General features: G+C 35.6%; 2 protein-coding genes across 4 annotated transcripts; both read right to left on the bottom strand.

Annotated features, from left to right (window-relative positions):
• Positions 1 to 1632: 1632 nt before the first annotated feature.
• Positions 1633 to 3204, bottom strand: LOC123529289 (serpin B4-like). The gene has a single exon (XM_045309557.2). It carries the CDS (start codon positions 3051 to 3053, stop codon positions 1902 to 1904), a length of 1152 nt encoding a protein of 383 aa, XP_045165492.2. The 5' UTR covers positions 3054 to 3204; the 3' UTR covers positions 1633 to 1901.
• A 477-nt stretch (positions 3205 to 3681) lies between these two features.
• Positions 3682 to 11672, bottom strand: LOC123529290 (prostaglandin reductase 1-like). Of its 3 annotated transcripts, none has more exons than XM_045309560.2 (10): positions 11583 to 11672; positions 10248 to 10427; positions 9535 to 9580; positions 8855 to 8911; positions 8312 to 8473; positions 7772 to 7889; positions 7418 to 7573; positions 6274 to 6382; positions 4518 to 4639; positions 3686 to 3988 (listed from the first exon to the last, which is right to left on the bottom strand). In XM_045309560.2, the coding sequence occupies exons 2-10, from the start codon at positions 10360 to 10362 to the stop codon at positions 3878 to 3880; spliced, it is 996 nt and encodes a 331-aa protein (XP_045165495.2). In that variant the 5' UTR covers positions 10363 to 10427; positions 11583 to 11672; the 3' UTR covers positions 3686 to 3877. The 3 variants fall into 3 exon arrangements, with proteins under 3 accessions (XP_053378429.1, XP_045165495.2, XP_053378428.1); XM_053522453.1 differs by having other exon boundaries at positions 10248 to 10404; positions 11583 to 11666; XM_053522454.1 differs by lacking the exon at positions 8855 to 8911 and having other exon boundaries at positions 3682 to 3988.
• Positions 11673 to 16950: the final 5278 nt, after the last annotated feature.

Below are 16950 nucleotides of genomic sequence, written 5' to 3'. Positions count from 1 at the left end.
ACGACCCTACCTTTTTTATTTGCTGAATTTTCTTAGTATATTCCGAAGTTTTAAAAAGTCAGAGTTTAATCAAATTCTACATTGTAGAAAAAATTTCGATCTTAACATGCAGAACTACCTTAAACAAACACACAATAGCAATAAAAATCTAAAGAAACGAGATCCGCAATGGACGGACCGTCAGGGGAGGTAACTTGAGTAGCGGATTGGGACTAGTCCGATATGAAAGCGTTCAACGTCATGATATGAAAACATATTGCACGATCGCGGTCCATTGAAACCAAATGGAAAATAACTTTAGGTATGTAATAATCAACTTTATTTCCTCTCATGTATGATTTACAATCGTGCATTGTATACTGACTATACTGACATAATTTTATATAAAATCTAAATGTTTGGAGCTCAGCTGCAAGACTAACGAGTTTTTACATTGTTCACATTGTTTTATCGTTTTATTTTATTTTATTTTTTTATTTTTTGGTAATCGCTCTAATATCCATGCTGTGATTATATTAACTGAAATGTTTTTTTTTATATTTAATTTTCATTTTTTCATTTTTAAAACCTCTTGTAAAATTCCTGCCCTTTCGGATCAAAATGTACGAAAAAAAAAGATCATAATTACGGATAAATTGAATAGGCGGATTAAAAGAAGTAAGGTTCATTCTAATGTTTGAAATCTCAAGGAATTTTAATCGAACTTCAACTTCTAACTTTGCAAGAGACGTTGAAGGGGAAGGTGAAGGTTGAAATCTCAAACTCTCTAATGTGATAACAGGACGTCCGCGGATAGTCAGGGAAAACATCTTAGATGACGTCGCAGTTGTTTCGCCTAGTGATCAGGAAGCTGATTTTAATGTTAAAATGCAACAAATTGTGCGCAATTTATAATAAAACCTTATTTAAAAATGAAAAGGAAATATAATATGAATTAAACAAATTTTTTTTTTTCGGAGTTCATGCGAAATGATCGACATAATAATTATGATTGGCAAATAAAACAAGGATTTGCCGATCCTATCCTGTCATTCATTTCACACGAACTCCGAAATAAATATCTTATGTCTTAAAAGAAAACGGGATATCCATGTTGTTAGTTTTTGCATGTCTTATATCGAAGAATTTGTATTTATTTCAAGTACATAATCAGCAACTTTTAACGAAATGAATTGACTGTTAAGGTATAATTAAATAGTTATCCCTACAGAAATGAAAATCCGTATTGCATCGATTCCGTATTTCGTATGAGCCGAATATAGCAAAAAAAGATAAAAGGTAGCCATATCGAGTCATGGTGAACTGAGCCGAACACTGCAAGTCATATCGAGTCCATGTGAACTCTGAACCGAATACAGCAAGCCATATCAAACGTTATTGACGTAACGAACTTATAATTTATCAATGAACATGTAAGTATGTTTATATCGATAAAAATACGAAGTGTATGCCAGCGTTTACTAAATATAAACAATTAGTGTTATACAAAACATATATAAACATAAAATAGATGTTTCTTTGATGATTGAGCCTCCACTGTCTTGGTGGAAACGGCGTATAAAACGTAAGAAATAGAGAGAACAAATGGCTTGACGTTCGTATTTTACGACGTGTATGATATTATACTTCAACTGAAGGAGTTAAATCATTTTATTCCATGAGCAAAGATAAATATTTACACATGAATTTCATAAACGTCGCTATCTGCTAAAATGATAATTATAAACACATTTCAAAAGCAAAGATAAGATTTCTTCTAGACTGAAAACAATATACATGCAGCACAATTTCGCATTTCGAAGACAGAGTAACTGAAGATTTTCAAGAACATGCGAAAAACTCCTCATTTGATTCGAGCATGCCCATCCAATTTATAAAATGAATCCACCAGTTTTTCTCTATTATGGTTTTGCATAGCGCCCGATGAAAAAAATATGTCCGGACTGGTTTTCTATCATCATGAAGAGAAACGGGCGATCACAAATGAACTGTATTTCTCCCATCGGCATCGCCATCATGCGAGAGATCATCGCCGTGGCTGCCGCCGCCTCCGTACCTTCTTCATTGACGTCAATGAATGCTTTGTGTATTACGTCACTGATGGCGACATCGGACGTATCTGTCATAGCACTTAGGTCAGATTTCGCTGGATCAAAAAGATCTTCGACACCAAGCTTTGGGAGTATGCGTGTCAGATCGGATGCCTGTGAGAAGGCAAACTTCGGCAGACCAATGTCGACCTTGCACTTCATCGACTGGCGTATATCTGCCACGAGTGATACAACTTTGTCAGAGTTGAGAGATTCTTCGATTTGCGACAGTCCTTCTACATCATCTGGTCGGACTACTGCCATAGAAAAGTAATTATTCTGATAAGGCACGACAACAGCAGAAAACTTCTCTTCTTCGTTTCTTACATACCGTAAATCAAATTTCTCGCGCATCATTTCAACTTTGACGCTCACTGCAGACGACACATGGAAGTCGGTTGATTCTGTTTTTTCCTGTTTAAATGGTTTGTCCCATTTCCCCTTGAAATAAACAGCATTCGCTAGCACCAGTTTAGTACCTGGTCCAACTGTACCTTCTTTAAGCAGATCCTTTATCTTGTCATTTGTTTGTTCTTCAACCCATTTGTTGATCAGCTGTCTGCTTTCTTCGGGCTTGCAAGCAAAATCCATTGTTTCTATGCCGCTGGTGTAAAGCTTTTTTGCTTCCTGCACATACTTTTCGAGAACTTTCATAACATTTCCTGCAAACAATTTATTTGCAACGTTAAGAGAAACGCCATCTGATTCGTTACTGAGTTTCTTCAAGTTTTCATTTAACCCGCTGTAGGCCGTATGATATTCATCGGATGCCGTATCACACATGCCAAGAGTTTTGAAGATCTGCGCTGCTGTGTTTCCTTTGGCACCTAAACATGCTAACATTAAAGCAGAGCATACACTGTGGGGAGAAATAAGGAAATTTTCCCCTTTCTGTGACGCAGCTCTGTAGAGATCCCATGAAAATCCTGTTAAACCTTGGACAATTTGTGAACTTTCCGACATTTTGTATACATTTACACCTCCAACGGCTGTATGAACACACTGTACTGATTAACGATTCGTGTACGAACTGAGCTTATGCTGATAATATACACGCAGCAAAAAGTTAAGAGGCCACGCATTAGATATGAGCACGAACATACAGCCTTTCATGTTATCCAATATTTGCTTAAAATTTTGAATTTCAAATGAGTTGTATCTGCAGTTCAGACGTCCAAGTTCTGACCAAATAAATATATATTACTATATAATAGTACTTCCAATTTCGTTTAATATCGACCAAGATCTTTATTTTAAGGTAATGACATATTTTAGAGCGGATCCGCCCTAATCTGGACCCGCCTAATATATTTAGGTTGTTCTCATTCTTTTACAACAGCCAGTCAAGTTGAACATTTTACTCTTTACGTTGGACATGCTAACTTTTCTAAATGAGTATACCCTATTGAGTTAGCCCATAAGATAACGAGTGAATTTATGGTCATGTAAGGGTACTTGACAGAACAAGTGGTCATTGTGAATGTTGGGAAGTTCCCTAAAGTAATAAATTGAAGACCCTACTCGACACGCAGCGCACATATCGACATGCATTTTGTAATCCGTTATGTCATTTAATTATTTATTTTATTTGATTCAAATCAACATTACTGGCAGATTTACAATGTAATTAAAACAGGGCGTATTTAGAAAACAGAAAAATACAACTGCATAAGCTTCTAACTCTTAAATTCAAATTACAGCATGACATGAAAAAATATGAATTTATATCACGGTTGTACATAGTCTTTTCATTTATCCTACATTTGGTTTTGGAGTCTAGCACGAAATCACACCTTCACCACAGCTTTTCCGATTGTTTTACCGTGAAATAACTCCAAAAATGCAGTCGGAATATTTTCAAAGCCAGTGGTAATATGTTCACGATATTTCAGCTTTCCCTGAAAAAATAATGTAACTCAGATTTACTAATGCTACAAAGGTAATAAAGAAATACAAAAAAATTATGATATCTTCATTTGATGCCTTTAGGGTTGTGCTCGACGGGTGTTTTCCAAGTGTTAGGAGTGGGTGACGAAATAACAAATGTTGCTTATACTCAATTTTGCACACAAATGTGCGATTTATAAATGCTTTTCCCTTTAAACATTTACATATTTGACTAAAAATGTCGGGTGATGGTGAGTTGCGGATGGGGTTGGGCTATATAAAAAGTAAAGCTATAAGGAGAAATCAGTTATGAATGTATAGGTTTTTAAAAAAAAAAACGGTTGGTGAAATATTTATAAGATGGGAAGAAATATTGTTATTGTTTTCATATTATCCACGATTTAAGCAAGGGCACTGCGAGTCTAGACCCTGTGTTTCTATAACCTCTAGCAACGGCTGAACTGCAGAAGCTCATTTAAGCAGTCACAATAATAGCTCTGTTATGTGTGATTGAAAGAACCTTGTCACATAACTGTATACCTGTTGCACCCATTGCAGCATCTGCTGCTGTGCTTGTATATATCTGTCTTTTCTCACACTCCTCACGTCTTTTCCTTCAATTCGGATATTTTGCTGACATATATAATACCATGGATATGGTCCTAAAATGTATATACGCTTGTAGATATGTTATATAATACCATGGACATGGTCCTAAAATGTATATACGCTTGTAGATATGTTATATAATACCATGGACATGGTCCTAAAATGTATATACGCTTGTAGATACGTTATATAATACCATGGACATGGTCCTAAAATGTATATACGCTTGTAGATACGTTATATAATACCATGTACATGAACCTAAAATACATAGGTTTGCAGATATGTTACTCAGTATATGATACCATGGACATGAACTTAGAATACATAGAATTGTAGAAATTTTTATTATAACATCGACATGGACCTAAAATACATAGGCTTGTAGAAATTTGATACAATACTGTTGTCATGGACCTTAAATTCACGCGCTTGTAGAGATTTTACACATTTTACCATGGACATGGACCTAAAATACATGTGCTGGTAGAAATTTTACAATATCACGGACATGCACATAAAATATATAGGCTTGCGCAGAAATTGTATAGGATACCGTGGTCATTAAAGTATATGCGCTTGTAGTGATGTTATAATTTATGATACCATGGATACTGACATAAAATACATGCGCTTGTAGTAATGTTATATGATGCCATGGATACTGACCTAAAATACACGCGCTTGTAGTAATGTTTCGTTATACCATGGATACTGACCTAAAATACACGCGCTTGTAGTAATGTTATATGATGCCATGGATACTGACATAAAATACACGCGCTTGTAGTTATGTTTCATGATACCATGGATACTGACCTAAAATACACGCGCTTGTAGTAATGTTATATGATGCCATGGATACTGACCTAAAATACACGCGCTTGTAGTTATGTTTCATGATACCATGGATACTGACCTAAAATACACGCGCTTGTAGTTATGTTTCATGATGCCATGGATACTGACCTAAAATACACGCGCTTGTAGTAATGTTATATGATGCCATGGCTACTGACCTAAAATACACGCGCTTGTAGTTATGTTTCATGATACCATGGATACTGACCTAAAATACACGCGCTTGTAGTTATGTTATATGATACCATGGATACTGACCTAAAATACACGCGCTTGTAGTAATGTTTCATTATACCATGGATACTGACCTAAAATACACGCGCTTGTAGTAATGTTTCATGATACCATGGATACTGACCTAAAATACACGCGCTTGTAGTAATGTTATATGATGCCATGGATACTGACCTAAAATACATGCGCTTGTAGTAATGTTTCATGATACCATGGATACTGAGCTAGAATACACGCGCTTGTAGTAATGTTATATGATGCCATGGATACTGACATAAAATACACGCGCTTGTAGTTATGTTTCATGATGCCATGGATACTACCTAAAATACACGCGCTTGTAGTAATGTTATATGATACCATGGATACTGACCTAAAATACACGCGCTTGTAGTAATGTTTCATTATACCATGGATACTGACCTAAAATACATGCGCTTGTAGTAATGTTATATGATACCATGGATACTGACCTAAAATATAAATGCTTGAACAAATGTAACTTACTTAATGAAGCTATGTACGATATATCACGGATATAGCCCTAAATCAGGATGTGAGCTGAATACAACTATTGTACTTTGACCAATACCTTTAGGTTGGTTCTCATCGTCGTTGTACGTGCTTATGGAACCACAGCAATATATACGTCCATTTGGACGTATATGGCGTATCATAGCAGTTGTGAATTCACCACCAACCTGAAAATATGTGCATATTGTAAATTTACTTGTTATGATTACATGCATGTATACGCATTTTCAATCGCCGTTCAAATGGAACCGTAGACATTAATTTTTCTCCGTATTTTCATAATATTGACGTGTAAAAAATGTTATATTGACTGTGTGACGACGTTTTTATATTATTAGTTTAATAATATTTTATTGCAACTATTACAAACATGAATGAAAACAATACATATGTATAAATATATATAGTGCAAATGGGTCGGGCTACAAGTTTTAACAACATTAGCGACAGCCCTCCCCAAGACGTCACAATTTCACATATATATCTGTTCTGATACTTGTCTTGCAATTATTGTATTGTAAATCTATTACAGCGTAGAAAATGTATAACTACGTAATGACAAGATAAATTAATTTGTATATTATTCACTAGTCATTCTGTCGCGCAATATCTCTAAAGCAAGACTCTCGACATATCGATACAAGATGCATATAACGTCATGAACACGTTTCAAGAAACATGCAAAACTTCTGCAGCGGAGATATTGCGCGACCTTATTCCATGTTTCTCATATATTTATGTACATATATTATACCTAGAATAAATGTCATATAGTCACAAGACAGAACGCCACCGACAAGAATGTTTACCCGCCAATATTTATATCACTGGTCGCATGGAAAGTTTAAGGAGTCTGAAAATACGTACTTAAATTAATTAATCTAATTTGTTCTGATACCAGCTCTAAATCTGAAATATTTAATTGAAATTGACCAATGGCAGGACAGTATTTAGAAGCTTGTCCCAAAACCTTGGACCCTAATTGCTGTGTCGCTGTTATGAATTAAAACGTGACAGACGTGGATCTTCTAGGCGCACATAAAAACATATTTCAATCGATCTTCATGAGTATTCAATGGTATTGTTCTCCGGTACATATAGGCATAGGGCACCAGCAGAAAGTAGGTCAGTATAAGTAACTGGACGAAGGACAAGTCCCTCATTTGTCTACATATGAGAAACATCAGAATATAAATACTCACGTTATCAAAGTAGCAGTCGATTCCGCTTGGAGAAAACTCTGAAACAGCATCCTCCAACTTTGTTGTTTTGTAATTGAAGACGTGGTCAAAACCTAGTTCCTTTGTTAGCCAATCGCATTTCTCCTGACTTCCGGCGGAACCAATCACCTTGCATCCCTGCAAAATATGGTAAAGTGCATGTATACATCTTTGACTTTTCGGCAGTTGCAGTGCTTAAACATTTGCCAGGTGTTTTTCTAGTATGACGACGCTTTTATACATTCAAACGTGAACTTATCATAGTTTAATTTCAACAACATTTCCAAATTTTGTTAGAATGTCATACTGACGAGTAAATATTATGTAAAATTAAACCTTTATTTTTGCTATCTGGCCGGCTAAATTGCCAACGGATCCGGCAGCCGACGACACAAAGAAAACTTCTCCTGATTTGGGGTCAAGGACGTCGTGTATGCCAAAGTATGCCGTCATGCTGAAAGTATTTGTAAAGAATTACGTCTTCTAATTTTACTGGTCAAAAACGTGGTTGAACAAAAAAATCTCCTTTTAGCCATAGTAATCGAGAGTTAATCCTATTTGCTTTTGATTATATTCCCGAAAATTTTAGGATTGTTTCTATTAGATATTTCTAGCACTTTTTGTTGTACATCTTTTTGATATGCGTCTTCCTTTATAAATTTGAAATTAACATTATTATTTAATGAATGGCATCAAATTATTAATTGTCAAAATTCTATTGATGGAAGCGGATATTCACAAAAATTATACCCCTGTTTTTCAAACCTTTGCATTATGTTCATAGTTCGTCAAAAAAAAAAGTTAACAATCAAATTTCAAAGTACTCCCGCAGTTATATTTAAACTCTTTATTCAGAGACAAGAAGACCAAACGTACCCTGACATACCATATATACCCAAAGCAGACGACACAGGCAGGTCACCCACTTCCGGAAGGTTTTCTACTTTACTTTCGTCACAAATTGTGTTCGTGCGCCATCCTAACTCACCCATTACGTAACTTCCGACTGAGAATGCTTTTGATTTGCTCTCCAATACCCTAAAATCAGTTTGGAATACAGTGTCAAACTGCTGGTGTTTGACCGTACCAACCAACCTGTCTTTGCCACACAGATAACAATCTTGTTACGAGTACTTGTAAATTGTAGTGGTTCTTTTCTGCATTCGGAATTTGACCTGTATTTATTTTCATGGCAACTACGATTCTTTTTCTGCCTATTGGTTATGAACATTGTCTAGTTCCTAACCAATGCCCTTGCCTAAGATAGTGTTAACGAAAGCGGAAGTTGTGAAAAAAGTAAAGTTATATTTTGTTCTTTAAATCTTTTTTTTTCTTCAAAATTTCAAATTTTAAAAATGGTGACCACAATACTTATAAACTGAAATGTGCAAAAAAAGCAAAATGATTTAAAAAACATACTTTGCCACTTGTGTTCCCAAAATGGTATCATGACCCTCTTCTGTAAGTTGCTCTACCCTAAAACCGTTAAGTTCTTGAATAAATAAATGAGCTGGATCTTACTGCGAATGGACAAAATGAACAGACTGAAACGGCACGTGTATTTCTGTTATTTTCGGAGTATTTCATTAAAAGGTGAAACAAAGTAACTACGTGAACTCCATGCAGTACTTAGATATGAAAACAAAACACCCAGTATAAAGCTCAGTGATTAGCAGGCTGAACCAGAGTGCAAGCAACAAGGGTTCCATTTTCGGCTGCGACTGGAGTCCAGTTTAGTGTTCCGTGCTAGGTGATTACATAAATTTGTATTGACCGTGCTGACCTAGACTGGATGCTTGGGTAAATATGATATCCGTCGTGAACTCGACTGAAAATAGTCCATACCTAAAGTTGTGGATTAATGGCATTTCGGTCAATATTTAAAAATACTGCCAGAGGTCCGAGAGCCATTCAGTAGGAGAACACTATCTGCCCGAGGTCTGCAGGACGTTCGCAAGCCATTCAGAAACCGTTTCAGAACATGACAAGTTTTTTTTTTCAATTGTTCTGAACTAATGACCGGTCTATAGCATAAACTATGGACCGGTGAATTACATACGGGGTCATAAAATAAATATTTGTATACGTTATTTTTTTACCTTAGATATGGATCTACAGCAATAAACTCGGCCTCTGTGAACATTTCTGAAATAAAAAAGAAGAAATCTCATTCATTACTCAAAGGAACATTTATACTAAACGTGCAACAATCACAATACTTGGTCTTGAACCATATATTACAAAGTTCTTGTTTACAAGAAAAAATATGTTGATATAAAGTGAAATGTGCCGCGCCATGAGAAAACCAACATAGTGCGTTTGCGACCAGCATGGATCCAGACCAGTCTGCGCATTCGCGCAGTCTGGTCAGAATCCATGCTGTTCGCTTTCAAAGCCTATTGCAATTAGAGAAACCATTAGCGAACAGCATGGAACCTGACCAGACAGCGCGGATGCGCAGGCTGGTCAGGATCCATGCTGGTCGCAAACGCACTGTTGGTTTTCTCATGGCGCGGCTCAAATCGTTTGATGTACCGTCCAGTATGAACAATAATGCATTGAAGATTTCGAATACTACATGATACAAAATAAATAATTAATGAATAAATAAATAAATCGTAAGTAATTATTTGCGATTTTTCAGACCGCTTTCCGTCCGAATTTATGGACACAAAACACTGTTGTAGAACTGGAATATTAAAAAGATAATTTCAAGAACTTTAAAATACTACCACTTATAAAACGCTGGTTACTCAATTCGTTTTTATATTTATAAACTTTAAGATAATATGAAAGATATTCTTATACATACCACCATCTTTCATGTTTGTTTCCAGTTTTTCTTCGATCAGTTTAAAATTTTCCTGTCTCGCATCACCTTCAAATTTCTTTGCAAATACCCACTTTTTAACTAAAACGTCCACCATTTTCACCCAGCCAATAATCCGACTTCTGGTCTGTTTCGAATTCTGATGCCAAAAGAGAAAAGTACCTTAAACAATGGGGTAAACCTATTTATTATTTAGTCACAAGCAATTTCGTGGGTTTCAATTTAAGGTAGTGGGCCCGTAATGGCACTCGGCAATTTACGTATTCTTACGATATGCGATTTCGGTATTCTCATGTACGAAGAATACCGAGTTGCTTAAGGTATTGGACCCGTAATAGAGTATCTCCTTTTTGAAGAGTATTCAATTCCAACCATAAACCTAGTTTGACTGCAATTTTCAGGGGGGCGTAGGTTCAAACCCCACTGGGACCAAATTTTTTTTCTCCATGCTTTCCTTTTTTTCTAGTTAGTTTTTACTTCTTTCAAGATTAATTATGGATGAATTGTACAAAAGTGGAAAATTTTCATTTTATAAGCGATTTTTTGCTGTTCAAAGTGAATTTACCTCTGAATCAGGAGGGGTAGAGTTAGACATCTTTAAAAATACTGAGTTACGTGCGGTAAAAGTTCTCTATTTTGCCTTCATTCTTTAGATTACATATTGTGGAAGAAATGCAGGTAGGTTTTACTATTGCCCCAAGGTTATTTTTTAATGAAGTGTGCAAAATTCAAAACAGACCCACAGGATTCGACCTTAATTTTTCAATGTTGAAGTTAGAATTCTGTTTCATTAAATCTGTTTACTTGGGACACCCTAGACAAAAATGATTTTTACAGTTTTATTTTGTGTTTTATAACTGTTTAACAATAGTTTGATGTTTCTTTTATCAAAATTAATGCTGTAATGAATTCTCTGCAAACGTTTTAGATAGTGGCCATCACATTGAATTTTGTCTCTTCTTGAGCGTGAGGAAATACCATAAATTATACAAAACTTACAAAAAACGGCACGGTAAAAGTTCTTTAAAATTTGCAACACAGTGTGAAATATGGTCAACTTTAAGAATATACCAAGCAAATGCCATTTTTTAAACACTACTATTAGGGGTCCAATACCTTAAGTACGTAACCATACGTATATTGCCGAGTCATTGTCATTACGGGTTCACCTTAAATTTCATATAACGCGGTTTACCTTAAAGTGTGTCATATTTAACATCTAATGTCCATTAGCGATGAAGGAATTGTGCATTAACTGCATTTTAAAACAGATGTGAGAGAAAATGTTGTTTATTAAAACTTTCTAATGAAACTTACTTTTATATGTTACAAGTAGTGATACTGTGTTCTCGGTCAAGGCTGACAACTGTACACAATATCCGTGAGAACATATAAATTAAGTTATATGTGTCACCGGTGAGAGTATAAAATTCAAAAGCTATGTAAGTTATTATTCACTGTGACCCGTTTTCAAACGCCAACACAAACGTAAAATCATAGTCAAAACTGTCTTCATGTCCACCTTTATTAAACAGTCACTCGCCTTAAGCAGCCAATCAGCTAACTACCCAAATCGATCTTTTGTTCTAATTTCAACTTGTCTAACGCAGGCACCTGTCTTTAACAACCAAATTGTGTCACTCCCTTGGCTGACCCCTTAACATGGGTTGACTGTACTTCATAAATAATAATGCTGTAAAATGTGCAACATATGTATAATCATTATTTTCTACATTTCATTCTACTCCCTATAACCAATTGCTTGATGTATGCATACATTTATGCAGTTCTGCTATCAGCTAGCTGCAAACTGTCTCTAATCCGGGCGGTAGTGGTTTAAACTAGAGAAATGGTGAATTTATGCAATCGAAACGTGAGTTCGAAGGCTAAACGAGCATCAAAGGCTCATACTTCTTTCAACGTTTAAATTCAATGAGGATGAAATTGACTGAAAAGTTCAGGCCCGGTAATCCAGAGCAACTCGGTAAGCATTTTCTTTCGTACTGCTGAAGTTTCGACTCGAGAATTCTGATCAACTCGACTGAGTTTACAAACAAGAGCTGTCACTGGAGACAGCGCGCTCGACTATTTCGATACTGGATAGTGAAAGTGTGAACATATGAGGAAATTTGAGTGTTTAATGACTCCAATGTGGTGAATTGAGTAACAGCTGAGATATGGTGAAAAAACATCAGAATTAAACTGAAATTCTAAGTAAAAAGGGGGCAGAACTCATGATATATTGGTGCAATAGTTATGGCCCTTATGTCATATAACGCGCATGATCATGTGAAATAATAATTTTAAGTTTGAATCAAATCCATGTGGAAATCATAGAGTTAGAGTGAAAGTGCATCAAAACTTTAACCTGATTTTTTTAGTAAAAAGGGACATAATTCATAAAGTAGTGGATGGTCGATGTGTAAATGATGTGGGTGGCGATGTGGAACAATCATTTTATGTTTGAATCAAATTCATTTTGTAATAACTGAGATAGAGTGAAAGTGCACCAAAACTTTAACATGAAAATTCTAAGTAAAAAGGGGAATAATTCATGAAGTATTGGTGCAAGAGTTATGGCCCTTATGGCATATGATGTGTGTGATGATGCGGAACAACTATTTAAAGTCTGAAACAAGTCCATCAGGTAACTTGAGCTGCTTTTAAGAAAAAGCACATGTCTCCCACAACTGCCTAATCATCTGAATATTTACGTAGATTCTATCTGAGTCAACCATGCACCAATACATGTATCACTGGCATCTGTGTACAGAGTGATTTTCGGTAATTCAAGGGCCATAATTCTGAAGTGCCTAGGCCGATTTGGCTAGTTATCGAACTTGGCTGAGGACTTATTGGCAAACACATTTTGTTCAAGTTTGGTGAAGATCTGATGAGAAATGTTCGACTTAAAGGTGGATAATCAGATTTTGGCCATGTAACGGATTTGTTCGAAACTTTAGCATCTGATCATTTACACTCATTTGTGTTCACTTAACACTTAATACAAATTAGATTTTCACTGGAGGTATTTTTAAAATTTCATTTTCCTATCCTGGTTGCCCAACCAAGATAAAGTTATTTTATCATAAGTATAAATTTGATAAACATACTTTGCCTAAGGAAATTATAAATATTAGACATATTGTAATATATTTGTAAAATATTTGCATTAAAAATTATGTATTTAGATGGAATTCATTAGAAACGCAAGTTTGAAAAATTATTATTACCTCCCTTTGCCTATCTTGGTTGCGCAACCAAGATAGATTGGAAATAAATGAATTCAGAAGCTACACACAGCTTTAAAACATGCATTTTGGTTCAGATTGTTCAATAGTTGATATGTCTATCAAATGCAAATGTAAATATAGACATTGTATCGAAATCAAAAGAAATACCCAGCTTTTTATATACTTTCATATTAAAGGGGAGTAATTACAAAATTTTATAAAAAAATTAAAATATACATTTCAAATAGGAATCTAACTCTATGTAATCGGTCTTTTTGTTCCTTAAATAATTCTCTACCAGAATATACAAAAAGTAGAAAATGTCATTAAATGTTGATTAAATGTGATTGACCACCTTTAAAGAGTGCGGACAAGTGCGTACAGAGCAATTTTCGGTAATTCAAGGGCCATAATTCTGAAGTGCCTGAGCAGATTCGGCTAGTTATCGAACTTAGCTGAGGACTTATTGGCAAACACATTTTGTTAAAGTTTGGTGAAGATCTGATAAGAAATGTTCGACTTAAGTGCGGACAACACTTGTGTACAGAGCGATTTTCGGTAATTCAAGGGCCATAATTCTGAAGTGCCTGGGGCGATTTGGCTCGTTAACTCGTTGACTTCTTGGTGAACACATTTGTTAAAGTTTGGTGAAAATCGGATGAAAACGGTTCAACTTAGAGCACGGACAAGATTTGTAACAGACAGACACACACACAGCAGTAGATCAATATATCTCCCACACCACTGTGTGGTGGGAGACATAAATACAGAGATAAAGTACATCAAAACTTTAACCAAGGTGCGGATGTGGAAGGATGCCAACGCCGGGTCGAGTATAGTCAAGCTAATAAATTGTCCCACTTTGTAACTTTAACTACGGGTAGTTAGTGTCATAAACAGGCCCTATCCTTGTACAGGTGACAAGTATGTTACTGACTTAAACGTCTGAGATCATTTTGTTTTGTACAATTGGAAGTCATAGGCAAAACATAATTTTTGAGCGAAGAAAACCATACTTTCAGATAAGGAACTGTTTGTAAAAGACATATGACCCATAATGGCCATTCAAGAGGCAAGTAAGTATGATTTTGAATGTTGCAACCTTGACATTTGCCCAAATGGAACTTTAGTTATTGAGCAGAAAAAAAACAGTCTCAATGTCAATGTGACCTTGACCCCTAACACAATAGGGTTCATCTACTCACCACAGGCAATCAACATTATAACTTTAACTACTGTAGGTATGAAATTTAACTATAGCGAGAATGCAAGCCAAAATCGGATCAAACAGAATTAAGAATTTATTGCAACAAGCGTTTAGTCCAAACCCATCTTCAACTTAATACTTAACAGTCTAAGGAGAAAGTAAATAAAGAAGAATATTCAGTTCATGAATCGTTTACTTTAATAAGTTAGGGTATCTATTTACATAATACAACAACAAATTGCAATTTAATCACACAAACAGAGTCAGTGAAAAATAGAAACATGAAACAAATAATGAAATTATTCTAGCATTATTCCATTTATGATTCCAAATTCACAGAACTTGTGAACTGACACTAGTCTTCAATGTTCCAAATATCAAATATCTATATTAACAAATATCTATGAGGAGAGTCATGCTTCAAGGTTAGGCAGTAAAACGTGTCATAATGATTTCAATCAACAAGAGGACCACGATGGTCCTGAATCGCTCACCTCTTCCTACATGACCCAGTTTTGAGTATGACATCGTTTTTTCTATTATTTGACATAGTGACCTAGTTTTTGAGCTCATGTGACCCAGTTTTGAACCTGACCTAGAAATTATCAAGATAAAAATTCTGACCAATTTTCAAGAAGATCCATTGAAAAATATGGTCTCTAGAGAGGTCACAAGGTTTTTCTATTATTTGACCTATTGACCTAGTTTTCGAAGGTACGTGACCCTGTTTTGAATTTTACCTAGGTATCATCAAGGTGAACATTCTCACTAATTTTCATGAAGATCTCATGAAAAATATGGCCTCTAGAGAGGTCACAAGGTTTTTCTATTTTTATACCTACTGGCCTAGTTTTTGACCACACGTGACCCAGTTTCAAAACTGATCTAGATATCATCAAGGTTAACACTCAGATCAATTTTCATGAAAATCCATTGAAAAATATGGCCTCTAGAGAGGTCAAAAGATTTTAATAATTTTAGACCTACTGACCTAGTTTTTGACCGCAACTGACCCAGTTTCAAACTTGACCTAGATATCATCAAGATGAACATTCAGACCAACTTTCATACAGATCCCATGAAAAGTATGCCCTCTAGAGAGGTCACAACGTTTTTTTTATTATTTGACCTACTGACCTAGTTTTTTAAGGCACGTGACCCAGTTTCAAACTTGACCTAGATATCATCAAGGTGAACATTCTGACCAATTTTTATGGAGATCCATTCACAAGTATGGCCTCTAGAGAGGTCACAAGGTTTTTCTATTTTTAGACCTACTGACCTAGTTTTTGACCGCACATGACCCTGTTTCGACCCTGACCTAGATATCATCAAGATGAACATTCAGAACAACTTTCATACAGATCCCATGAAAAATATGGCCTTTAGAGAGGTCACAAGGTTTTTCTATTATTTGACCTACTGACCTAGTTTTTGATGGCACGTGACCCACTTTCGAAACTGATCTACATATCATCAAGATGAACATTCAGACCAACTTTCATACAGATCCCATGAAAAAAATGGCCTCTAGAGAGGTCACAAGGTTTTTCTATTATTTGACCTACTGACCTAGTTTTTGACGGCACGTGACCCACTTTCGAACTTGACCTAGATATCATCAAGGTGAACATTCTGACCAATTTTCATGAAGATCTCATGAAATATATGGCCTCTAGAGAGGTCACAAGGTTTTTCTATTTTTAGACCTACTGACCTAGTTTTTGAAGGCACATGACCCAGTTTCGAACTTGACCTAGATATCATCAACGTGAACATTCTGACCAATTTTCATGAAGATCTCATGAAATATATGGCCTCTAGAGAGGTCACAAGGTTTTTCTATTTTTAGACCTACTGACCTAGTTTTTGAAGGCACGTGACCCAGTTTCGAACTTGACCTAGATATCATCAAGATGAACATTCTGACCAACTTTCATAAAGATCCCATGAAAAATGTGGCCTTTAGAGAGGTCACAAGGTTTTTCTATTATTTGACCTACTGACCTAGTTTTTGATGGCACGTGACCCAGTTTCGAACTTGACCTAGATATCATCAAGATGAAGGTTCTGACCAATTTTCATGAAGATCTTGTGAAATATATGGCCTCTACAGAGGTCACAAGGTTTTTCTATTTTTAGACCTACTGACCTAGTTTTTGATGGCACGTAACCCAGTTTCGAACTTGACCTAGATATCATCAAGGTGAACATTCTGACCAATTTTCATGAAGATCTTGTGAAA

This window comes from Mercenaria mercenaria, chromosome 13 (genome assembly GCF_021730395.1).
Source record: "Mercenaria mercenaria strain notata chromosome 13, MADL_Memer_1, whole genome shotgun sequence".
Taxonomy (NCBI): domain Eukaryota; kingdom Metazoa; phylum Mollusca; class Bivalvia; order Venerida; family Veneridae; genus Mercenaria; species Mercenaria mercenaria.
The sequence above is the reverse complement of the archived record's forward strand: the minus strand, read 5'-3'. Positions and strand labels throughout refer to the sequence as shown.

Excerpts from the sequence above, each read along its gene's own strand:
- LOC123529290 (XM_045309560.2), bottom strand. The coding sequence starts at position 10,362 with ATGGTGGACGTTTTAGTTAAAAAGTGGGTATTTGCAAAGAAATTTGAA. Across the intron at positions 8,912-9,534 it reads GCTGTAGATCCATATCTAAG|GGTAGAGCAACTTACAGAAG; the intron begins GTAAAAAAATAA and ends TAACGGTTTTAG. Across the intron at positions 3,989-4,517 it reads TGCTGCAATGGGTGCAACAG|GGAAAGCTGAAATATCGTGA; the intron begins GTATACAGTTAT and ends TTATTTTTTCAG.
- LOC123529289 (XM_045309557.2), bottom strand. The coding sequence starts at position 3,053 with ATGTCGGAAAGTTCACAAATTGTCCAAGGTTTAACAGGATTTTCATGG.